General features: G+C 41.0%; 1 protein-coding gene across 3 annotated transcripts in view; it reads right to left on the minus strand.

Moving 5' to 3' along the window:
* herc4 (HECT and RLD domain containing E3 ubiquitin protein ligase 4) overlaps positions 1–26838 on the minus strand; it is a 107048-nt gene that overhangs the window by 4104 nt on the left and 76106 nt on the right. For 2 of the 3 annotated variants that reach the window (XM_087999123.1, XM_087999122.1), the window contains exons 19-22: positions 23928–24094; positions 21157–21223; positions 7516–7598; positions 5675–5858 (exon numbers count right to left, since the gene is read on the minus strand). In XM_087999123.1, the coding sequence (XP_087855249.1) occupies positions 5675–5858; positions 7516–7598; positions 21157–21223; positions 23928–24094 (501 nt within the window). Of the gene's footprint in view, positions 1–5674; positions 5859–7515; positions 7599–21156; positions 21224–23927; positions 24095–26838 lie in introns of those variants that run through there. The other variant, XR_015760967.1, reaches the window with a different exon arrangement.

A 26838-nucleotide genomic window follows, 5' to 3' on the forward strand; every position in this document is an offset into this window, starting at 1 on the left:
ATTTTCAGCTTTTACTGAAATTGGTCTGGTACACAAATCTAAATTTTGCAATTTGTTGTTTTTGCTGCCAAAAAATAGCTGCAGAATGCAAACATTTCCTTCATCTCAAAACTAAAAGGAGGGACAAAGACTGAAGTCTCCACCACCAACCTCTTTCTCCAGCTATAACCTCTACTCTGGAAACACTCCTGAAGTTCAGCCAGATGATTTGCATCCTTGCTCTAGTATTTGAAACTCGAAACGTCGATACTCCTGTTCCCTAGATGCTGCCTGACCTGCTGCGCTTTTCCAGCAACACATTTCCATCTCCTATTTGAAACCACTGCAAGGTAAGCAACAGTCTACGTATCTACTTCATGACCAGATAATCTCTATTAGGTCCTTGCTTCAAGGGGAACAATCCCAGTCAATTCAGGCTTTCCTCATAGCTCATACCCTCCAGCTCATTCAGCATCGGGTAAATCTCCTCTGCAGCATCTTGGATACAATCACATTTTTCCTGTAATGTAGTAACCACTAGCAGCATTTTGTACAGATTCAACATAACTTCTCTACTCTTTTATTTTATGCTTTGGCCAATAAAAAGGCAAATATCCCTTTTTAAAAAACCCTCTAATCTACTTTCAAGGGTCCTTGAATATGAATAACTAGTTCCCTCTAATTTTCATGACTTTCCTAGGTCCTACCATGTCGTGGTCCATTGTCTTTTTAGCTCTCCCAAGTACATTTCCCCAACTCTTCCGGATTGAATTCTACTTGCCACTGAATTGCCAACATGACCAATCTATTGATGTATTGCTGCATCAGTCTCACTATTTCATAGAATTTCTAGCGTGGAAACAGGCCATTCGGTCTATTGAGTCCAGACCAATCATCTAAAAAGAGTATCCCATCCCAGATCCATACCCCCTACCCTATCCCAGTAACCCTGATCCACCTAGCTTGCACATCCCTGGACACCATGGACAATTTAGCATAGCCAATCCACCTAACCTGCACAATGCTGGATTGTGGGAGGAAACCAGATCACCCGGAGGAAATTCACATAGGCATGGGGAGAATGTGCAAACTCAATACAGGATGGAATTGAACGTGGGTCCTTAATGCTGAGAGTCAGCAGCGCTAACCACTGAGCCATAATGCCACTCATCCCTACCAATTTTAGTACATCTACAAACATCTTGGTCATACCCTCTACATTTAAGTACAAATCATTGATTTACACCACAAAAAGTCCCCTAACACCAAACCACATGGAACTCCGTCAGTCACAGAAACATGTTTCTATCATCCACCTCTATTTCCAGCTCCTCAGCTATTTTCGGATCCAATGTGCCACTCTGAACCCAAGGATCCACACGTTCTTTTTTTGACCAGTCTGCCATGAGGGATTTTATCAAAAGTCTTGCTAAAATCCATTTAAACCACAAGAAATGCAGTGCCCTTGTCATCATACTTGGTAACTTGCTCAAAAAATCATATCTGTCAAACACAACCTTCCGTTAACAATTCCATGCTGACTATCTCCAAGTAATCAGCTTCTCCAACTGCAGATAAATTCTGCCCCTCAAATTCTTTCTAATAACTTCCTCACCATAGAGTTAGACTGACAGGCCTGGAATTTGCTTGGGGGCTTAGATATGCATCCAATAGGTGCAAGCGAGGACAGCAGATGCTGGAGCTTAGAGTCGAGAGTGTGGTGCTGGAAAAACACAGCAGGTCAGGCAGCATCTGAGGAGTAGGAGAATCAACGTTTCGGGCAAAACCCAATACTCTTGTTTGCCTCTTTTGTGCTTTTCACTTCGACGCATATGACCTCATTGGATGATCCTTGCAAGATATCGACTCTCCTCATAATTGTTTCCTTGATCAATACTGTGACTCCACCTCCCCTTCTATTCCCCTCTACCTCATCTGAATACACTATAATAGTTGCCAATCCATTTAACAACCCAACCTCCTCCCTCATGAACTAAATACTAAATTCTACATGTTAGGATCACAATTTACTAGGGGATGTTGCTCAGATTATTTATTACACCTGCCTCAGAACATATTACCAGATCCACCACATAGTGGTCTAGGTCTGTTCTGAACACTATGAATCTTTCCTCTACCAGACTATCCCAATCTACATGAAGATTAAAGTCACCCATGATTAATGTACAGATTTTTTACATGCCCTCATTATCTACTGATGCATTCTCTGATTACCGTATAGCTGTTAGGGGTTGAAAGACTTCTCTGACAGTGTCTTCACTTTTTATTTCTTATGTCCACCCATTTGGATTCTACATTTTCTGATTCAAGATCATTTCTTGCTATCGTACTTACTTCATCCCATACCAACAATGCTACCAAATCACCTGCTCCTTCTGTCTCTCATGCCCCTGAATATTCAGTTCCCAGCTTTGATCCCTGGTAACCATGTTTCTGTAATGGCTATGAGATCACATCTGTAACATAGGGTTAACACATATTTGTGCAGTTAATTAATCTATTGTGCTCCAAGTACTATTTACATTGGTGTAAAGGGCTGTTAATTTTGTCTTTTTACGATTTTATTTTCCAATTTTTGACCCTATTTACTGTTTTTCTATGTCTGTACACTGTCCCTTATTGTCCTACTCTGGGTATTATCTAAATAGCTGTTCTGTGATACTATATTTGTTTCCTTCGAAAGCCTACATTTTCCCCTGCCAAACAGTTACCCACCCCTGCTATTAATTTAGGTCTTTCTCTACAGACCTAATTATTTGATTTGGTCAGACACTGGTTCCAGCAAGGTTCAAGTGAAGCCCATCCCACCAGAACAGCTTCCTTCTACCCTGTTCTGGTCAATGTCACACAAACTGTAACCCATTCCACACACACCAATTTTCAAGCCACACAATTTACTCCTTTGGCTTCATTTACCCTATGCCAGTTTGCCTGTGACTCACATGGAAATCCAAAGATCATCTTGAAGGCTCTGCTTTTTAATTTGGCATTTAACTGTTCAAAGTCTTTCAGCAAAATCTCATTTCCAGTTCAGCCATCGGTGCTGGTACCAAATGGTATATGGAACTTTGAGATCTCTGCGCTCCTCTGGCTCTCCAATTCTCATTACTCCACCATTGTGGTATTGCCCTAAACCCTTTGCCTTGATCTTCTCCTTTAAGAACAGAAACAGAAAGACTGTCCATAAATGTGATTTTTGACCAGGACTTTGGTTGCGTGTCCTGATATATATCTCTCTGTCAGTGCCAAAAGTATTTTTTATTCATAATATTCTTAAGTGCCTTTTGAAATTTTGCTGCATTAGATGAATTTTATATCTATATACAGTATATGTATTTTATATTCACTGCAAGGTGTTGCTGTTGAAGATGGCTTGTTAAAAGAACACAAGAACTGGAAGCACTAGTAAGGCAATAGTTTGGCCCCTAATGAAGTCACAGATTGAACCAGTTAGTGTGGTATCTTAATGCAAGAGGCAGAAGATGTTGTCAGTCAGATGATGGCATCAGCTAGCATCAATTCAAATTAATTAACGACCACAGCCATCAGATGGTGATCAATCAGATCAATTTAAAGATACCAAGTGGTGCAGAATAGGTCCAGGCTTCTTGAGTAGATATCATCACCAGCAGAATAGATACTGTGTTTTAAGAACCACCTGGTACAGACCGAGAATTCCTTTTAAAGTTAATAAGATATTTTACGATGAGGTATATCTTTCTCAATTCATTCACGGTCATGGGCGTCAGTGGCAAGGTCAGCATTTATTGCCCATCCTTAATTACCCTTGAAAAGATAACTTTCCTACCTTCTTGAACTGCAGTCCATGAGGTGCAGTAAAAAGAAAGCTCCAGGAATTTGACCAGCCACAGTAAGGGAACTGTGAAATAATTCTAAGTTGGGTGGTTTTGTGGTCTAATGAAGAAATACAAGCAGTGGTACTAACATGCAACTGTTGCTCTTTTATTAATGGGTGGCAAAGGTTGCAGCTTTGGAACGTACTACCAAAGGAGCCTTGGCAAACTGCTGCACTGTAAAACATATACATGGCTGGTAAGGGCCTGTTGGATGGGGTACCAATCAAATGGGCTGCTTTATCTTGGATGGTGTCAAGCCTCGAGTGTTGTTGGAACCACATCTCCAGGCAAATAGGGAGTTTTCCACCACTCATGACTTGTAATTTGTTGATGATGGACAGACATAGGCAACAGAAGGTGCTAATCACCATAGAATTCTTCGCCTCTGACCTGCTCTTGCATATGGCAGGTTCAGCCGTTGGTCAATTGCAATCATTATCATGTTGAGAGTGGTGGACTGGTGGGAGAGCATTAGATTCCCTCTTGTTTGAGATGGTCATTGCCTGGCACATGCAGCTTTAATGTTACTTGTCATTAACAGCCCAACCTTTGGTACTGGGCCCCACCCCTACCAGCGTTCCAAAGGGACCATTCCTTCCTCAACTCCTTTGTCAAATCCACCCCCCCCCACCCCTCCTCCCCACCACCAGCTCACCCCAGCACCTTCCCCTGCTACAGCAGGAAGTGCAAAACCTGCATCCACATCTCCCCCCTCACATCCACTCAAGGCCCCAAAGGATCTTTCCACATCCAACAGAAAGTTACCTGTACTTCTAAGCATGTTACCTACTGTATCCATTGCACCCAATGTGGTCTCCTCTACATCGAGGAGACAGAATGCCAACTTGCAGATCATATCAGAAAACATCTCTGGGACACCCCCATAAACCAACCAATGCCATCGCCACGTGGCTGAACATTTTAACTCCCCCTCCCACTCCACCAAGGACATGCAGGCCATAAGCCGCCTCCATTGCCAAATCCTTTCTACTTGACGCCGTGGGACCCTGCAACCACGTGGGATCATTGTGAGTTTCTCCAGTTTCCTCATTTCCTCTGTCCCCACCTTATCCCAGTCCCAAGTCTCCAACTCAGCACCGCTCCCTTGACCGGTCCTACTTGTCCATTTTCTTTCCTTCCTTCCCAACCATCCATTCCATCCTCCTCTCCGACGTACGCCTTTACCCCCACTTCCATCCACCTTTTGCACTCAGCTACGTTCTCCCCAGTCCCACCACCCTCCCATTTATCTCAACACACCCAAGGCTCCCAGCCTCATTCCTCATCAGCGCCTCCTGCGTGAAACATCGATTCTCCTGCTCTTTGGATGCTGCCTGATCTGTGCTTTTCCAGCACCACACTCTCAACATTGTCCAAATCTTGGCAGCTATGGAAATGGGCTGTTCAAGGAATTGCAAATGATGCTTAACATGGTGTATCAATGAACTTCTCACATCTGGTCTTACTTTGGAGGGAAGGTTACTGAAAACGATGAGTGGGCCGACGAGACTACCCTGAAGTCTGGCAGTGATGTTCTAGCGTTGAGATGACTGACTTCCACCAACAACCACAACATCTTTGTGCTATTTCAAACACATGTTGTGGATATTAGCAATTGCCAAGCATTACACATTTAGTATTTAAACATCAGATAAAAAGCAGTGATGCTATTTGGTAGTACTACACTTATTCAAAGTTAGAATTTTATTTGAATAGTACTGAATAAATCTGTTACATTCCTCACCAAATTTTCATTGGAAAATTACAAAAGTTTGCCACTGAGCAAACGTGCTTTTTTATGGAATGGTCATACTCACCTTTTCCCATTCCTTCCAATCATAATTTGCATTTCCAATCACCATCGCCTGTAATTCATTAGGCTGGAAGAGCTGAAGTACCTTTCCACCACACACTTTGTGAAAACCTTCATAGAAACCGTCAAATAAAGGAGCAATCGACTTGTTGAACACATAGTCCACATATGCATCCACAAATTCCTGTCTGAAAGCATACAAGCAACATTTCTTAAAGTGGCTTATGTATAAATGCTGTCAGTAGTGTCTGTGTTTATCTATGTAAGCAGACTATTTCTCTTTTCATGAAGAAGCTTTCAAAGATCTCAATTCAAATTTTAATTTTGAGCCCACTGGACTTGTAAAACTGTGCAATATGTATTGGTGTGAAAACATTTAAAGAATAGGTGAGATGTTAGACTGCCTAGTGGCTGCAAACTTCATAACTGCACATTTGAATCTCTACCTGCCAAAGTTTTAGTGGCAAATAGATGATGGTATCATCTCTTTCCTATTACAAATGATTGCCACTAGATTTTCTTTAAAATCTGAACCAGTTAGTGTCAGTGCTCAGCAGTAGTGACCACATTTCTGGAAAGAAAGATTTGGTAGAGATCACCTGATCATCATTGAAAAGGTCCCACTGATGGTTTAGACATGTTCCTTTGCCTAAAGGACTGGTTACTTTGTATGAATACACAGGTACCTTCTAGCAATTATAAATGAACTACACGGTGAGCCCAATTGATAACGCACAAATTGGCTGATTGCGTAATTATCAAAAAATGTTACCCAAACACAGAATAAACTCAAATTAGATTGAGTTTTACAAGCAAGAATTGGTTGACTATGGGCAGTTCCCTGCTCATTCCAAATAGCTGAAGGGATGTGCTGCTTGATACAATCTGCCAGTCGTTGGAATGAACAACCTACAGATCTGGTATCACACTGGCACTAAAATTCTCAGACATTGCTCATTTGTGGGCAGTCCAGATATGTTTGTGTCTTATGAAGCATCCTATTAATGGAAACCACCACTTGTGTGGCTGTTATTGTATAGTAGCTCAAATGTTTGAGATACGCCCTGGTGCTTTCACCTGGGCAACATCACAAGCAGTCAGATTTGCCTTCCTCATGAAGAATAAATTGTCATTCGGCACTCTTGAGTCTGTCCTGATAAGTGCAAGCTGAAAAGCTTTATCTGCATGTCTTTTTTTCCAGCAATACTCAAAATCTGTGCTTCCAAAGGATTATTGGACTTAAAATGACCTAGTTAAGAACACAGCAAACACACATTGCATAATTTCAATTTTAACTAGCAGACACATTGAAGTAACCAACTTTGAATTAAAGTTAGATTGTATTTTTCAATTACTTGAGCTAAGATTGGTAGAGATGGGATGCTTGGAGAGCCAGCTCAAAAAATCCAAAGGCTTAAGATAGATCACTGAGAAATAAAGGCAAACGTAAAGGATAGTGTCCTGATTAGCTCAGGGGAGGAGTTCTTGTACTCCTTTTAAACAACATTAAGTGCACTACTCACTCACTCTCTTAAACATCCCCAGAATATAGTACACTTGTCTCCTGACTATATGTAAATTTCCAAGGGCAAGTGAGAATGCAGTGAAGTAAAACATTTATCATTTGCCTTTCCCTATCATTTGAATACATTTAAAACTGATAATATCCATAACAAAAATTAGTAAAATTAAACAGCCAAATATCAACACATTATTTTAGTGACTGCTTACATTTATACAATTATTGTAATTAACAGAACATTTGTGAACAAGGTGAAGTTTTTACAAAAGTACTGGGGCTTTAGTTTGTAGTTTTCTGCAGTGTATCTGAACAAGTCACCTTACCTGTTATATTTAGTGACAGGAATATTGGCACCATCTGGAACCAACTCTTTAACTTCAGTTACATCAAATTTTTCTACTGCAATCTGTTTAATTAGATGGAAAATTGCATGCAGTAAGTTGCCAACAAATTTAAAATAGTTACTAAACCATTGTGCTCAGTTGCCACAAAAAATATGAATTCTACCCTATGCCATATAGAATACTCATAAGCAAGGAGAGACCAGGGTGTCTCTTCTGGATTTATTATCCATCATGGTTTCTATTTTTAACATTTTTATTTTAATTTCAGATTTCCAGTTTCTCCTCCCTGTTTTAATCATATTGTTGCTTGGCTGACATCTTGTAAAAAAATAGAAAAGCACATTGATGTCACACTAAAAACCGAAAAGCAACGCAACATTATGTGATTAAGCTTTAGATGTACCAAGAAAGTACCTTCTGAGTGCCAATCACATGAAATACAAATGAACAGTTTCAGAAAACTGCAGTTCCAGAATGAAAATTTGGAAACTCAACAAATCATGGAGTCCTACAAATGGCTGAAAATCTGAGTCCCAAATACCATGGTGCTCTACTGCAGAAAATAGCCTGTCCTACTCACCAAAATAAATTACTACAGAAATATGAGACATAAAAAGGTACCAGGAAAATCAATATGGCTGCTGCCAAGTTATTGTCTGAACTGTCTGCCATGGCAATGCATACTGGCTCACAGGTGACATTACCATCTTTCTCTGTCATCAGGTAATGTCTCCCAAAACAAAAAACAATGTTTAGGGCCATTATGTTATGATTGCAAGCATTCTTGAAGCACAGCTTTGGATATCCTGATGTTTGATGACTGATTATCTTGCCATATAGAAAATCGTTGAGTATGTAATACTCCTCTATCCTGTGAATGTGCTCCAGCCAGCATATTTATGTTTGCTTGGTCAGTGTTCATATGTTTGGGAGCTTTGCCATTGAGATATTTGGCATAGTTGTCATTTGGACCTTCCATGAAATGGCCAGAATGGGTTTTCAACAGCGAAAAAAATTGCTGAACTTCCTTGAGGACATGGCTGCTGCTTGTCATTCATGCTTCACAGCCATATAAGGTGTTGAAAATCCAGGTCTCGTAAATCAGTACCTCAGTCCTAAGAATCAGCTTAATGTTATTCCACATGCAAGACCTTTACCTTTGGTGAGCTCACTAAAACACTCAACACTGTTAGGACAACTAAAGTATTGTGTGCAGTTCTGGAATCCACATTATAGGAGGGATATGACTGCGCTGGAGAAGGTGTAGAGATTTACTAGGACATTGCCCGGGCTGGAGAGTTTCAGTTAAGAAGAGAGATTGATAAACTGGGGCTGTTTTTGTTGGAGCAGAGATGACTGAGGGGAGACATAATTGAAATGTATAAAATTATGAGAGGCATTGATTTAAAGCAAGGGATAGGGGATTTAGAAGGGATATAAGGAATTTTTTTTTCTCACTCAGAGGGTGGTAAAACACCGGAACTCACTTCACGCAGACTGTGGTACAGACAGAAACCCTCATAACATTTTAGCATTTAAATGTGTACTTGTGAGGCCTAGATACATAGAGCTGTGGGCCATGTGCTGGAAAATGGGATTAAAAGAGTTGTTTTTTGATTGACACACAGACTTAATAGGCTGAAGGGTCTTTCACTTGCTGTAAATTTGAGTATGATTCTACAACAATTTTGAAGAAAATTAGCTATCCAGCAAAACTTCAATTTTGTTTTAATTTGTTCAAGGGACACGAGTATCACTGGCCAGGGAAGTATTTATTGCTCACCCCTAATTGCCCTTGAGAAGGATACTAAGTTGTGCAAGATTTGTAGCTCAGGTTGAGGTTTAGGGTGTAGGTTTGCTCGCTGAGCTATAGGTTTGATAACCAGACGTATCATTACCTGGCTAGGTATCATCAGTGGCGACCTCCAAGTGAAGCGAAGCTGTTGTCTCCTGCTTTCTATTTATATCTTTCCCCTGGATGGGGTTCCTGGGGTTTGTGGTGATGTCATTTCCTGTTCGTTTTCTGAGGGGTTGATAGATCTAGATACCATCTATGTGTTTGTTTATGGCGTTGTGGTTGGAGTGCCAGGCCTCTAGGATTTCTCTGGCATGTCTTTGCTTAGCCTGTCCCAGGATAGATGTGTTGTCCCAGTCGAAATGGTGGTTTTTTTCATCCGTGTGTGGGGCTACGAGGGAGAGAGGGTCGTGTCTTTTTGTGGTATTTGTGTATCCTGGTGGCTAACTTTCTTCCTGTTTGTCCTACGTAGTGTTTGTGACAGTCCTTGCATGGAATTTTGTAGATGACGTTGGTTTTGTCCATGGGTTGTACTGGGGTCTTTTAAGTTTGTTAGTTTTTGTTTGAGAGTGTTGGTGGGTTTGTGTGCTACTAGGATTCTGAGGGGTCTTAGTAGTCTGGCAGTCATTTCTGATGTATGGTAAGGTGGTTAGGGTTTCTGGCTGTGTTAGGTCTGCTTGTCATGGTTTGTTCCTGAGGAATCTGTGGACTGTTTTTTTGAGTATCCGTTCTTCTGGAATACATTGGAAAACAGAGGAGAACCACCCATACAATATATTCAAGAAGAACGGATACTCAAAAAATACAGTCCGCAGATTCCTCAGGAAGAAACCACGACAAGCAGACCTAACACAGCCAGAAACCCTAACCACCTTACCACACAAAGAAGTCTCAGAAATGACAGCCAGACTACTAAGACCCCTCGGAATCCTAGTAGCACACAAACCCACCAACACACTCAAACAAAAACTAACAAACTTAAAAGACGCAGTACAACCCATGGACAAAACCAACGTCATCTACAAAATTCCATGCAAGGACTGTCACAAACACTACGTAGGACAAACAGGAAGAAAGTTAGCCACCAGGATACACAAATACCAGCTGGCCACAAAAAGACACGACCCTCTCTCCCTCGTAGCCCTACACACGGATGAAAAAAAACACCATTTCGACTGGGACAACACATCTATCCTGGGACAGGCTAACCAAAGACATGCCAGAGAATTCCTAGAGGCCTGGCACTCCAACCACAACGCCATAAACAAACACAGATCTAGATATCAACTATCAACCCCTCAGAAAACGAACAGGAAATGACATCACAACAAACCGCAGGAACCCCATCCAGGGGAAAGATATAAATAGAAAGCAGGAGACAACAGCTTCGCTTCACTTGGAGGTCGCCACTGATGATGTTACCTAGCCAGGTAATGAAACGTCTGGTTATCAAACCTATAGCTCAGTGAGCAAAACTACACCCTATACTAAGTTGTCTTCTTAAATAGGTGCAGTCTGTGGTGAGATGGTACTATTGGGAAGTTCCAGGTTTTGATCAAGCAATAGCGAAGAACTGGCGATATATAAGGCAGGGCAGGTGACTGAGGTTTCAGTGGGGGAGCACTTTGGGGCCAGCGACCACAATTCTATTAGTTTTAAAATAATGATGGAAAAGGATAGACCAGATCTAAAGTTGAAGTTCTAAATTGGAGAAAGGCTCATTTTGACGGTATTAAGCAAGAACTTTCAAAAGCTGATTGGGGGCAGATGGTCGCAGGTAAAGGGACAGCTGAAAAATGGGAAACCTTCAGAAATGAGATAACGCGAGTCCAGAGGCAGTATATTCCTGTTAGTATGAAAGGAAAGACTGGTAGGTGTAGGGAATGCTGGATGAATTGAGGGTTTGGTTAAGAAAAAGGAGGTATATGTCAGGTATAGATTGAATGAATTCTTAGAAGAGTGTAACGGCAGTAGGAGTATACTTAAGAGGGCAAAAAGGGGACATGTGATAGCTCTGGCAAATAGAGTTAAGGAGAATCCAAAGAGTTTTACAAATACATTAAGGACAAAAGGGTAATGAGGTAGAGAACAGGGCCCCTCAAAGATCAACTAGGAGAAAGTGAGGGCTGCAGATGCTGGAGATCAGAGCTGAAAAATGTGTTGCTGGAAAAGCGCAGCAGATTAGGTAGCATCCAAGGAGCAGGAGAATCGACATTTCAGGCATAAGCCCTTCTTCAGGAATGAGGAAGGTGTGCTACGCAGGCTAAGATAAAACGTAGGGAGGAGGGACTTGGGGGAGGGGCGTTGGGGATGCAATAGGTGGAAGGAGGTTAAGGTGAGGGTGATAGGCCGGAGAGGGGGTGGGGGCGGAGAGGTCGGGAAGAAGATTGCAGGTCAAGAAGGCGGTGCTGCGTCAGAGGGTTGGGACTGAGATAAGGTGGGGGGAGGGGAAATGAGGAAGTTGGAGAAATCTGCATTCATCCCTTGTGGTTGGAGGGTTCCTAGGCGGAAGATGAGGCGCTCTTCCTCCAGGCGTCGTGTTGCCATGGTCTGGCGATGGAGGAGGCCAAGGACCTGCATGTCCTTGGTGGAGTGGGAGGGGGAGTTAAAGTATTCAGCCACAGGGTGGTTGGGTTGGTTGGTCCGGGTGTCCCAGAGGTGTTCTCTGAAACGTTCCGCAAGTAGGCGGCCTGTCTCGCCAATGTAGAGGAGGCCACATCGGGTGCAGCGGATGCAGTAAATGGTGTGTGTAGAGATGGAGGTGAATTTGTGACGGATATGGAAGGATCCCTTGGGGCCTTGGAGGGAAATGAGGGGGGGGGGGGGGGGGAGGTGTGGGCGCAAGTTCCCACACCTCCTCCCTCACTTCCCTCCAAGGCCTCAAGGGATCCTCCCATATCCGTTACAGATTCACCTGCACCTCCATGGAGCTATATGGACTTCAGTAAAGCTTTCGACAAGGATGCCCATAGGCGACCGGTTAGCAAGGCTCGATCTCATGGAATACAGGAAGAACTAGCCATTTAGATACAGAACTGGCTCAAAGGTAGAAGACAGAGGATGGTTTTGGAGGGTTGTTTTTCAGACTGGAGGCCTATGACCAGTGGAGTGCCACAAGAATTGGTGCTGGGTCCACTACTTTTTGCTATTTATGTAAATGATTTGGATGTGAGCCTAAGAGGTGTAGTTACTAAGTTTGCAGAGGATACCACAATTGGAGGTGTAGTGGATAGCAAAGAAGGTTACCTCAGATTACAACAGGCTTTTGAGCCAATGGGCTGAGGAGTGGCAGATAGAGTTTAATTTAGATAAATGGGAGGTGCTGAGGATGTTGCCAGAGTTGGAGGATTTGAGCTATAGAGAGGTTGAACAGGCTGGGTTTGTTTTTCCTGGAGCGTCAGAGGCTGAGGGGTGACCTTATAAGAGGTTGATAAAATCATGAAGGGCATGGATAGGCTAAATAGACAAAGTCTTTTCCCTGGGGTGGGGGAATTCAGAACGAGAGGGCATAGGTTTAGGGTGAGAGGGGAACGATATTAAAGAGGCCTAAGGGGCAACTTTTTCATGCAGAGGGCAGAACATTTATGGAATGAGCTGCCAGAGGAAGTGGTGGAGGCTGGTGCAATTGCAACATTTAAAAGGCATCTGGATAGGTATATGAATAGGAAGGATTTGGAGGGATTTGGGCCAGGTGCTGGCAGGTGGGACTAGATTGGTTTGCGATATCTGGACAAGTTGGACTGAAGGGTCTGCCTCTGTGCTGTACATCTCTATGACTCTAGTTCCAAGACAGGAGGTTGTGCAACTTGGAGGGAAACTTAAAGAGGCAGTGCTTCGGTGATCTGTCTCCCTTGTCCTTGCAGATGGTAGAAGCCTTAGGTTTGGAAAGTGCTGTTTAAGCAGTCTTGCTGAGCTATTGCATTGCACCTTGTGGACGGTACATACTAATGCATCTCTATCGTGAAGGGACTGAATGATGAAGGTGGTGGATGGAGTGTCAAATCAAATGAGCTGTAGTTTCCTGGATGATGTCAAGGCGTTTAAATATTATTGCAGCTGCACTCTTGAAGGCAAATGAGTGTATTCTGTTATTCTGCCTTGCACTCAAGAGACAGGCTTTGATGAGTCAAGAAGTGAATTATTAATGAATCCATAGCCTCTGTCTTACTTTTTTGGTTACAGTATTTGTATGGTTAATCCAGGTCGGTTTCTGGCCAATTGGTAACTCCTAGGACAATAGGGGCTTCAGTGGTGGTAATGCTATTGAATTTTACAGGGACATTCTTGACGGTCACTGCCTGGCATTTGTGTGGTGAGAATGTTATTTACCATCTGCCAAGCTTGGATGCTGTCCAGATCTTGCAGCACTCAGTACCAGGCTGAAGCAATCCATAGAGTCGTGAATGGTGCTGAATGCTGTGCAAACAGCAAACATACCCACTTCTAACCTTAAGATGGAAGGCAGTCTCATTAAGAGTAGCTTGATGCTACAATGTCCAGCTGTCTCAGGGTGACAAATGAAGTGAAACACACTTGGGTATAAACTTAATGTTCCTGACCTTCACCTTTCTAGCAGATACAGAAGGAATTTTAGCCACAGACTAGGTCAGATGGCAAGCTCCAAAATCTAACCAAGCTGACAGTGAAGATAAAAATAGTATATCCTGCTCTGAACTACTTTTGCACTCATTATGCAAACAAACTCAAATACAAAGACTTATGGATTGTCTGTCCCATAGTCTAAATTATTCTCCTTTATTATAAGCATCAAGAAAATTTCAGCCATGGAACTGGGAGTCAAATCTTCATCCAAATGCACTCCATAACACTCCACTGGAAATGATCAACAAATTCTGTTACCTTGGGTCCACAGTAGCATACAAATCTGTTGCTTGATGCACAGCTTGATTTATGAATAGTTTGCTACTTTGGCTGACTCTCAAAACATAATGGAACATCAGTACATATTTGTAAAGTCAGCATGTCCCTATTTGTTAATACGAAAATACACTTTTTTATGGCTTTATCTACCTACACACACTTTCAGAGAATTGAACCCTTGCATTTCTGTACATCCACAGCCATTATATATTCCAGCAGATACAAGGTTAGTCTGTCCAATATTCCTTTCTAACAACCCACCCATTTCAGATATTCATCATTGTTGAAAAATGTGGTAGCATCCAAGGAGCAGGAGAATCAAAGTTTCCGGCATCAGGAACGAGGCAGAAATACATGCAGTATTTCAATAGTGGCCTTCATCACATTTCCGTGTGAAAGATTTGCCCCTCGGGTCCCTTTTAAATATTTCCTCTCTCACCTTAAACCTATGCCCTTGAGTTCTAGACTCCCCTACCCCAGGGAAAAGACTCTGGCTATTCACCCTATCCATGCCCCTCGTGATTTTATAAACCTCTTTAAAGGTCACAGAGGCACGGGGGGAGATTTCATCACTAGACTGCCAATCCAGAGACCCAGATAACTTCTGGGAACCTGGGTTTGAATCCTGCCATGGCAGATGATGGAATTTGATTTCAATAAATATTAGGAATTAAGAATCTAATGATGATCATGAATCCATTGTCAATTGTAGGAAAAATTAATCTGGTCCTTTAGGGAAGGAAACTGCCATCCTACTGGTCTGGCCTGTGTGTGACTCCAGACCCTCAGCAATGCAGCTGACTCTTAACCGCCCTCTGGTCAATTAGGGATGGGCAATAAATGCTGCTTAACCAGTGACACCCTCATCCTGTGAATGAATAAAGAAAAAAAAACTCCCAGCCTCTGCACTCCAGGGAAAATAGCCCCAGCCTATTCAGCTTCTCCTATAGTTCAAACCATCTAACCCTGGCAATGTCATTGTGAACTCTTTCAAGTTTAACATCTTTCCTATAGCAGGGAGACCAGAGTTGCATACAGTATTTCAATAGTGGCCTAACCAATGTCCCATACAGCTGCAACATAACTGCCCAACTCCTATACTCTACGCACTGACCAATAAAGGCAAGCATACCAAACTCCTCCTTCACTATCCTGTTTACCTGTAACTCCACTTTCAAGGAACTATTGAACCCTTCTTCAAAGAACTCAATATTTCAGTTGAACAATTGCCCTTTCACAAAACCACACTGACTCTTACCTTGAATGTATCTAAATGCTTGGTTGTGACATCTTTAGTAGTAGCTTTTAACATTTTCCCTGGCAGATGGTAAGTAGGCCTTCACTTTCCTACTTTCAGCCTCCCTCTTGCTTGAATATTAGAGTGACATTAGTTACTTTCCAATCAAAAGGAAACTTCTCTGAATTAAGTGAGTTTTGAAAAATTAAAATCAATGTATCAACCACCTCACTAGCTGGCTTTTTATTTTCAGAACCCAGGATGAAAACCACCAAGACCTCAGGGACCTGTCGACCCACATTTCCAACATTTTACCTAGGACTACTACCCCGAAGGGCGCAATGTTCTTGAGTCCGTCTTTCTGTTCCAATTACTGATTGATGGCTATTTCCAGGATATTATTCATATCCTGTATAGTGAGGATGGAGACAAAGTTTCAGTTCAATTCATCTGCCAGCTCCTTTTTTGCCATTGTTAATTCCTTAGACTCATTTTTATTTTAATTCTTGAAGCTGAAGAAACTTTATAATATACTTTATACTTTTAGCTAGTATACTCCCATACCCTAATTTTTGCCCCTTTAGTTGTTATTTGCTTTTTATATCGTCTGCCCAATCTTCAGATTTGCCACACATATTTGCACAATTATAATCTTTTTTCCTCAAGTTCCATCAAAACATTTTCATCTAGTCTACTTTTGCCCATCTGATTCTTCCAGTTTACATGCAGGTTAAAATCCCCCATGATAATAGCTGTACAAGTTTCCAATATTTCTTAACATTCTGAAGGGTCACCAAACCTAAACTTTTAACTCTGCTTTCTCTCAATAGATGCGATTTTTTCCAGTAATTTCTGTTCCCAACATATCTTTTTTGATACTTCACCCTGCTGTGTGGTGACTTTGAGGTGGCCCACACACCACTTCCACAAGTGGCCTTTATCATTCCTCAACTCTACCTAAACAGTTTTGATATTCTGGTTTATTTGTATTATGGCAATATCATTTTTCATTAACACAGCCTTCCCTTGACCTTTTCTTAGCTTATTTGGTACTCTGAAGTTACACATACATTTCGATATCCTGCAGCTAAGTTTCATTAATGGCCATTTGATCATACTTGTTTAATCTCAATTTTCACTCAGTTAATACGTTGTGTTTTGAAAGCAATGCACATTTTGTCTTTTTGTTATGCTTGTAACTAGATCTGTCCTTTGTCCGTTCCTACCCTGGTCGGTGTATCATTTCCTATAGTAATACCATGCTTTCTTTCCTTGTCTGTACGCTAGAATTTACACATCTTCCCAAATTTGAATTCTTGTCCCCACTGTTTAGTTTAAAACCATTTCTATCTCCTTAAGTTACATGGCATGAAGGAACATTAGCCTACATATTGTTCAGGTGTAGACCATCCTTATACGGCAGCTACACATTCCACAATATTTGTACTCCACAAACTGAAACCTACACCTCCAAAGTCTGTAAGCCATGCATTACTCTGTCCAATTTGATTCACCCTGTGCCAACTTGCTTTGAGGATTTGCTTCTATATTTGGTGCCTAGTTCCTCATACTAACAGTGCAAAATCTTTTTCTTTACATTCCTCTATCATTGGTGTTTGAACCATGACCCTTGCCCGGGCCGGGGATTGGGGGGGGAGGGGGGGGGGGGGGGGGAGAGAGATTGGGCAGGATTAGAGTGTTGAGAAGACTGCACTCTGATCCTTGGATTCTGCTCTCAGATAAGAAATGCCAGACTCAATCCCCAATTTGTGTTTAACAATGCTCCCAACTGCCGCTGCGCTTCTACCAGGTAGATACGTGATTTCCAATACCCCTTTCATACTGAATTGTTTTTCAAGATACCTATTTGATATTCTTACTAGTGTACGTATATCCTCCTCTCATTTCTAAGCATCACTGTGAACAATTTAATGTGTTATATACCTTCCTCCTCCAATTAGGCTTACTCACTCATCTTCTCGGGTGTTTCGATCCTCTTGACTTTTATCTTTTTAAAATGCTCATGAAAACATACAATTCATATTATTCACATTTATTTTATTCACAATTCTTTTTGCCTTTCTAAGTTCCATGTACCAAATACTTCTGGCAGACTAAGTGATAAGCTGTTATTCGCTTACCTGTTTAGTTTGTATGTTCACATACCTCACTTTTTATCTTTCCATTTATAAAAAGAACAGAAACTTTGAAGTCTTCTTTTTGATTTTAAGCAATACATTTACTTCGTACTCACCTAACTCTAGATTTTCCACCATTGATTTATTGAGGAGTTATTTTTACTGCTGTTTATTCAGACTACTTCTGTGGCTCTTCATTATATTTGTCTATTCTTACAACCAACCTAATTATTTTGTGGTCACCATTTTCCAAATGGACTACTATTTTGATCAGTTACTTCATCCGCTTTGTCACCTAGGACTAAGTCAAGTAATGCTCATTTATTGTTTGAGAAACAAAAATGCAAGCAGCAGACTAGGCATATGGTGAAAAACCTTTCAAATTTTGTCCACACACATTAACTTTGTTCCAGTCTTTTTTGCAACATTTAAAATAATCCAAAATGACCCAACTTGTTTAAGCTCATCTTTGAACTCCACAGATTTCCCATTCCTTGACTCTTTTTTATTCACTTGAGGACATGGGTGTCACTGACTGGGCCAGCATTTATTTTCCATCCCTAAAAAGGTGTTGCTGCATTTCTTAGAATGCAGCAGTCCATAGGCTGTCATACTGAATGGTGGGGTTTTACACAGACAAAAAACAGTATTATTTGCATTCTCTTTCCGAGTTTTAGAACATAGAACAATACAGCTCAGAACAGGCCCTCAATGTTGCACCAACCTGTGAACTATTCTCAGACTGTCCCCCTACACTATCCCATCATCATCCATGTGCTTATCCAAGGATTGTTTAAATCTCCCTAATGTGGCTGAGTTGACTACACTGGCAGGTAGGGCATTCCACGCCCTTGTCACTCTCTGCGTAAAGAACATGCCTCTGACATCTGTCTTAAATCTATCACCCCTCAATTTGTAGTTATGCCCCCGCGTACAAGCTGACGTCATCATTCTAGGAAAAAGATTTTCCTTGTCTACTCTACCTAATCCTCTGATCATCTTGTATGTCTCTATTAAATCTCCTCTTAGCCTTCTTCTTGTCAATGAGAACAGGTTCAAGTCTCTCAGCCTTTCCCCATAAGACATTCCCTCCAGACCAGGCAAATTCCTGAAAATCTCCTCTGCACCTTTTCCAATGCATCCACATCCTTCCTGAAATATGGCGACCAGAACTATACACAATATTCCAAGTGGGGCCGCACCAGTGTTTGTATATTTGCAGCATGATATTGCGGCTCTGGAACTCAATCCCTCTACGAATGAAACCTAACACACCGTATGCCTTCTTAACAGCACTAGCCACCTGGGTGGCAACTTTCATGGATCTATGTACATGGACACCAAGATCCCTCCGCACATCCACACTACCAAGAATCTTTCCATTGACCCAGTACTCTGCCTTCCTGTTATTCTTCCCAAAATGCATTACCTCACATTTAGCTGCATTGAACTCCATTTGCCACCTCTCAGCCCAATTCTGTAGTTTATCCAGGTCCCCGTCACCTGTAACATTCTTCAAAACTGTCTACTAACCCACCAACTTTAGTGTCATCTGCAATTTTACTAACCCATCCACCTATGCCTGTGTCTAAGTCATTTGTGAAAATGACAAACAATGACAGTCCCAAAACAGATCCTTGTGGTACACCACTAGTAACCAGACTCCAGGCTGAATATTTTCCATCAACCACCACACGCTGCCTTCAGAAAGCCAGTTTCTAATTCAAACTGCTAAATCACCCTCAATTCCATGCCTCTGCATTTTCTCCAACAGCCTATTGTGTGGAACCTTATCAAAAGCTTTACTGAAGTCCATTTATACCACGTCAACTGCTCTATCCTTATCTACATGCTTGGTCACCTTCTTAAAAAACTCAATGAGGTTTTCGAGACACGACCTGCCCTTGACGAAACTATGTTGACTATCTGAAATCAAATTGTTGCTTGCTCGATGATTATAAACCTTATCTCTTATCATTGTTTCCAAAACCTTTCCAACAACAGAAGTAAGGCTCATTGGTCTATAATTACCTGAGTCATCTCTACTGCCCTTCTGGAACAAGGGCACAACATTTGCAATCCTCCATTCCACTGGTACTAAACCTGTAGACAACAACGACTCAAATATCAAAGCCAAAGGTTCTGCAATCGCCACCCTAACTTCCCAGAGATTCCTCAGATAAATCCAATCCGGCCCAGGGTACTTATCTACTTTCACTCCTTCTAGAATTGATAACACCTGTTCGTAACTAATCTCGATCCTTTCTAGTCTAATATCTCATACCTCATTCTTCTCCTCTACAATATTCTCCTTTTCCTGAGTGAAAACCGATGAGAAATGTTCTTTTACACCTCTCCGCACTCCACAGGGTCCAGACTCGGACTCAACTTCCCACTTCTGTCTTTGACTGGCCCTATTCCTACCCTCGTCATTCTTTTATTCCTCACGTACTTATAGAAAGCTTCAGGATTCTCCTTTATTCTATTGCTAAAGACTGCTCGTGTCCTCTCCATGTAAAATTCTTTACTCCCCCCCCCCCCCCCACCAGTTTTTAGTTCAGGAATTTTAAATACATGTTCAAAAACATTTCATACCTCTCCTACATCACATCCTCTACAATTTCTAACTGCCTAATTCTGCGTTCAATTTTTTGAATATTCAGGTACTTATGATTCAGTGAACAAGGAACAAAGAACAATACAGCATGGGAACAAATCCTTTGGCCCTCCAAGCCTGTGCCGATACAAGTTGCTCTTCCATACCAAAACTGTCTTCACTTACAGGATCCGTATCCCTCTATTCCCTTCTTATTCATGTATTCGTGCAGGTGCTTCTTTAATGTTGCTGCTGTGTCTGCTTCCACCATCTCCTCTGGCTGCACATTCCAGGCACTCACCACCATTTGTGTGAAAACCTTTCCTCACATACTCTTTAAATGCACCTCCTCACCATCTCCCTTGAACCTGTGCCTCTTAGTAATTGACCCCTCCACCCTGGGAAAAAGCTTCATACTTTTCACTTGATACACACCATTCACAATCTTATAAACTTCTATTAAGTCACCCCTCAACCACTTGTGTTCCCACAGTGAAAACAAATCTAGTCTATCCAGCCTTTCTTAATAACTAAAATTCCCTACACTAAGCAACATCCTCGTAAACCTTTTCTGTACCCTCTCCAAAGCACCTTCTGGTAGCATGGTGACTGGAACTGAACGCAATCCTGATTGTACCTTTTTAGTTTCATTGACTCATATGCTCTCTTCTGATTTACTTATTAAATTTTGATTTTCTTCCTTCCTCTACATTCTTGTATATAATTTGAAAAATGTAGTCAGTATTAGCATAACCCCCTAGCACCATGCTGTCAAGATGCAACCTTTGCTTAACTACTTTGTATAAATATTTATTAGAAACTTCTCATAAATAAGGATGAAATGGTTAAACTTCTCATTGTAGTGGCATGACATAGTATTATTCCCACCTCTGTGATTCTGATGGTCAGAGCAAGAAATAGGTTTGAAAATGTTTTAAAACAAATAAACAATCTAACTCAAGTAATGACTTACCGTAAAGTTGAGGGAGAAGATGTCTTCCACAGCCTCCTCTGGATAATCTAACAATTGCTGCATACTCCTGTACAAAAGTACCGATTGATATAAAGCTAACTGATTTGCTAACGCAAAGAATCACGACATCAGCACACATATGTGAATTGAAAGACAACTGAAGAACTTGAAAGATTTATGAGATCTAATATTTTGACTGCAAACACATACTTTTCATTAAAAAAATACAGAAGCATGATGGATGGGGACCAAAATGGAACACATATCTGGAAGAGTTGTGGAATAGCATGAGGCCACAGAAATGCACAGTAAGGCCATGGAGTGATTGGTTTTAGAAAATCTACGTTTGTTTCCCTGATGTGGTTCTTGATCAGGAGCCAATATATATCGGTCAGCACAGGGAGGGGCACTAAACTAGACTTAAACAGAGTAAGAATACTGGCAGAATTCTGAAACCTCAAATTTGAAGGGCTAGAATGTGGGGAGCTAGCAGAAATGCATTAGAATACAGCCAGTCCCCAGGTTGAAAATGGGTTCCATCCATTGATTTGTTTGCAAGTTGGACCACGATGCAAGATAATAGCAGCCATTTCCAAGTACTTATGTGTGCATGTCAGGTCTTTAAATTTTTAAAATGCATATGGGGATCACATTTGTAAGTTGGATATTTGCAAATCAGGGACTCCTGTGGTCACGCCCAATGGTAACAAAGGCATAGAGTTTTGGCAACACAAAGTGAAGCAAGGGTTGGTGAACTCTGATAGTGTAACAGTGCTGGAAACAGGTGATCTAAGGGAAGCTATAGATATATGGCTGGAACTCTCAACTCATGGTGAAATGTGATAAGATTGCGAATCATTGTTCAATCTAACACAGTAGTCAGCTGGAAAGGATGGAATCAGTATCCAGGGAATGCAGGTCTACCAGGGCATTTGCTATTCCCAATATTTAATGAGAGGATGCTGCTGCCTATTTAGTACTGGATGTTGGACAAGCAGTATGTTAATTTACCGATTACGGAGTTGTCGAAATGCATTATTGTCAGAATACGTGAAAACAATCAATTTTCAGACGATGCCACTGAGGGGCAGCAGGTAGATGAGAAATCAGAAGGGACCAAGAACAGACTCTTGTGGAACACTTTAGGCAATGATACAGGTCCAAGAACTCATTATTACTTGAAGGAAGATGTCAATGCACTGAAGGTAATTCACAGGAGGTTCACTAGATTGATCTAGAGATGAGTGGTTGGTCTTACAAAGAGACGTTGAGCAGTTTTGGCCTATACTTTGTGGAGTTTAAAAGAAAGAGAGGAGATCTAACTAAAGGTACACAAGATACTGAAGTAGATTGACAAATTAGATGTAGAGAGGATGTTTATTCATGTGGGACAATCTAGAACAATAGGTCATTGTTACATAATCTGCTACCCTTAATCCTAAAATTTAGATGAGAAGTAACTTCTCTCAAAGGGTTCTAAATTTGTGGAATTCACTATCCAAATGTAAGGTGGATGTAGGGACATGGAGATCATTTGAGTAGGAAATGGACAGAGTTTTAATTAGTAATGGGTTGAGAGTGGAAAAGGAAAGTGGTGTTGAGGCCAAGTTCAGCCATGATCATATTAAACTGCAGAGCAGGCTTGAGAAACTGAACTGCCTACTCTTGCCCCTAGTTCTTATGTTCTTCACTAAACTGTCAATGTAAATTTAAAATCTGCTTATTTATAATCAACAGAAACATTGACTTCTTTCATCTTAAATGGAAATACTTCCTCAAATTTAAACGAACAAATGTTGAAGAAAACAAAAATGTTTCGATTGGTGGGTTTTATTAGTAACTGGAATGTTTGTCTTTTTCAGCTTTTGAGGAATGCAAAGAGCAAAAGAAACCAACTGCATTCACGAATCAACCTCAAAAAAAGATGACAAATTATTTGTTGCAACATTTTCCTTAAAAAATTACAAGTCAGTGTTTCTGGATTCTGCCCTTATGCTGTAGCATTGCCAGACACCTGGATCGCCACTTCAGTGAGTAATACCAATACAATAACTTTAACTTCTCGTCAGTTGGAAATCTGATTTTCATTTCTTAGTTTATTAAATTTTGGCTCCAGTATATTATATTCTTGATCAAGTTGAGGGAGACCAATCACAATCTATTGCTAATTTAGTTATTATTATTGCACATTCATTATTTTAAAGAATTACTTTTTGGAATTATTTCTGATTGAGCCTGCAAGAACACCTTTGCTTTCTAAGTCTGCTCATAGCATGAGGACTGAGTATTTGAATTTGATACTTTGATTCATGTGACTAGGTGCTCTGAAGGAAAGAATTTGCCTCAAAATTTCGCAAAAATGGAGTTGGACCCTATCGAGGGAGAAGCAATTGAAAATATAAAGAAAGACTTAATAACAGATCAAGTAGCTAAATACTATTGGAATAAAAGCAAGCACTAAAGGTTACACTTATTCTACTGACAGAATACCTAGAAGCTACAGCCTGGTTGTAAAATTTGGACAGTTCGATACTAGACCTCTGTAATTTTCTCAGAACTAATGGAATGAATGGAGGAGAGAAACAGTTGATAACATTATAGAAAAACCTCAGGATTTACACAATGAGAACTACTGTAATATCATGCAAATTTTAGGGAATTTGTTTAACTCTTATTTTAAAAACCAAGTTAGCTTAACATATATTCCTGCTGTGCATAAAGGATGCTTGAACAAATATAAATTTTTTAAACAAGCAGTTACATTAACTAACCTGCCAACAATCGGCATCAATTCCTTCAGGTCATCGAGGGTAGGTTTCTGGTTTAGCAGTTTTTTATACAAGGCCAGTGGAAAATGAAGGTCAACTATTGTGAAGTTGTAGATTGCAAGACCGCAAACAACACCAATCAGATGAAATAAATCAATTTCTTCAAAAGTCTAAACAAGATAACAAATATTGCTTATTGAACAATATACACAATGAATTATTTCAACATTAAATTCAGAAGAAATTAAATCAAATGGAATGCAACAAAACTAATATTCATTAAAAAGAGATATTTATTAGGAGATAACCAGGTTATCCAATTGTGTTGCAACTTCTCTTGCATATCTACTTCAGTTAAAATTTCCAAAATATAGGAATACTTCAAGAGACCATCAGCAAGCTACTCCATTATGTACTCAGGATTGCCAAGAAACCAAACCAAAACAAATGTCAGTAATGGCCCAATATCGATGAGTTAGACGTTGGCAGAGTGTTTCATATAATGGTTATCTTACTGACTTAAACATGCACATACAATGAACAGGAAAGAAAAGTGAAATTGACATCCTTAGTCAAGACATTAAAATAGTCATAGAGACAGGACATTGGAATTACTAAGTTTGGAAAATAAGATGGCACTTGAATTTACGTAACAGGTTTCAATACCTCAAGCTATCCCAAAGCACTTTACAACTAAGTAGGTACTTTGGAAGTGTAGTGGTTGTAATGTCGGGAAAGACAGCATTCAATTTGCAACAGCAAGATCCCAGATTCAAATGTGATACTGACCAAACAATCATTTTAAATATGTTGCTTGAGGGATAAAACATTGGCTAGGACACAGGGTGCTCTTCCTTTACACTTGTTTGAAAAGTGCCAAGAATCTTTTACGTTCACCTTAGTGGATGTTAGGCCCTCAGTTTAATACCTCATCCAAAAGACAGTACTTCTGACAGTGTGACACTCCTTCAATAGCACATGAGTACATGCTTAAACCTCTAGAAAGGGGTTTGTACCCACAATCTGACTCAGATGGGAGTGTTAAATCAGACACAGCTGATACCCTGCAATTAATGTAAGCAGGAGAACAATGGAATATTTAAAAGATTGGTGTCAAGTACTATATAAAAATATGGGATAAAAGTCAGTCAGGATGAAAGTGAAATGGATCTAGGGGTCTTCTGTATTCAATAGTTACCTCATCCAACTACTTCAGAGAAATGAAAAAAGCAGTTTTTTTAATTCACTCATGGGATGTGGGCATTAGCTGGCCAGCAATTATTGCCGTTGAAAAGGTGGTGATGAGCTAAATTCTTTAACCAGTACAGTCCATGTGCTGTGGATTGACCTACAATGTCATTAGATAGGGAATTCCATGACTTTGACCCAGCAATACTGAAGGAATGGCAATGCATTTCCGAGTCAGGATGAGGAGCAGCTTGGTGGGAACTAGCAGGAGTTGATGTTCCCATGTTTCTGCTGCCCCGTCCTTCAAGATGGAAGTTGTTGTGGGTTTGCAAAATGCTATCTAAGGATCCTTAATGAATTTCTGCAGTGCATCTTGTAGAACATACACAGTAGCAGCAGTGTATACATCAGTGGTTGAGGTGAATTCTTATGGATATGGTGCTAATCAGGTGGGCTACTTTGTTCTGGATGGTGTCAAGGTTCTTGAGTGTTGTTGGAGCTGCACTTCTCCAGGCAAGTGGGGAGCATACCATCACACTCCTGACTTGTGCCTTGAAAATGGCAGACAGGCTTTGGGGAGTCAGGAGATGAGCTACTCATGACAGAATTCCTAACCTCTGAATTGGTCTGGTAGCTTTTAGTAATTCGCTTTCAAGTCCAGCGGAGTTTCTGGAAGGGCAAAATGCGTCAGCGCAGGCTTGGAGGGCTGAAAGGTCTGTTCCTGTTATGCTGTTCTGGTAAATAGCAACCCCCAGGATGTTGGAATTGGGGGATTCAATGATGATAACATCACTGAATGTCAAGGGGCGGTGAATAGATTATCTCTTATTGGGGTTGGTCATTGCATGGCATTTATGTGGCATGAATGTTACTTGCCATGTCAGCCCAAGCTTCATATTTAACAGATCTTGTTTCATTTAAACATAGGATGCTTCAGCATCTAAGTTGTGAATGGTGCAGAACATTGTGCAATACTCCCCACTTGACTTTATGTTCGATGGAAGCAGCTGAAGGCGGTTGGGGCTGGGACACTACCCTGATGACGCTTGCAGAGATGCCCTGGCGCTCAGATGACCGACTCCTATCAACTCCAACAATTTTCCTATGTGCCAGGTATAACTCCAAATAACAAAGAGTTTGCCTCCTAATTACCAGTGATCCCAGTGTTGTCAGGGCTCCTGGTTTGAATAGACATCAAATGCAATCTTTAAGTCAAGAGCTGTCATTCTCACCACATCTTTGGAATTTGGCTCTTCTATCCAAGTGTGAACAAAGGTAATAACAAAGGTAACAACCCAAACTGAGCATCACTGAGGAAGTCGTTGCTGACCAAGTGCTGCTTGATCGGACTTTTGATGACACCTTCCATCATTCTACTGATGATCAAGAATACACTGCTTTGTCCTACTTCTTATATACAGAACACCTGGGCAATTTTCTAGATTGATGAGATAGATGCTTGTGTTGCAGCTGTACTGAGACACTTGGCTATGAAAGCAGCAAGTTCTGGAGCACAAGTCTTCCACACTATTGCCAGAATGTTGTCAAGGTCCTTAGCTTTTGCAGTATCCAGTGCTTCGACTGTTTCTTGTTATTACTTGGAATAACAAAATGACTGAAGACTGGCATCTGATGTTGGTGATCAATGGAGGAGACAGTGATAAATCATTCACTCAGCACTTCTGGCTGCAAATTCTTCAGCCTTATCTTTTGCACTGGTGTGTTG

This window comes from Chiloscyllium plagiosum, unplaced genomic scaffold, assembly GCF_037043375.1.
Source record: "Chiloscyllium plagiosum isolate Xiang-an unplaced genomic scaffold, Cpla_swu_hap1 HiC_scaffold_22, whole genome shotgun sequence".
Classification (NCBI taxonomy): domain Eukaryota; kingdom Metazoa; phylum Chordata; class Chondrichthyes; order Orectolobiformes; family Hemiscylliidae; genus Chiloscyllium; species Chiloscyllium plagiosum.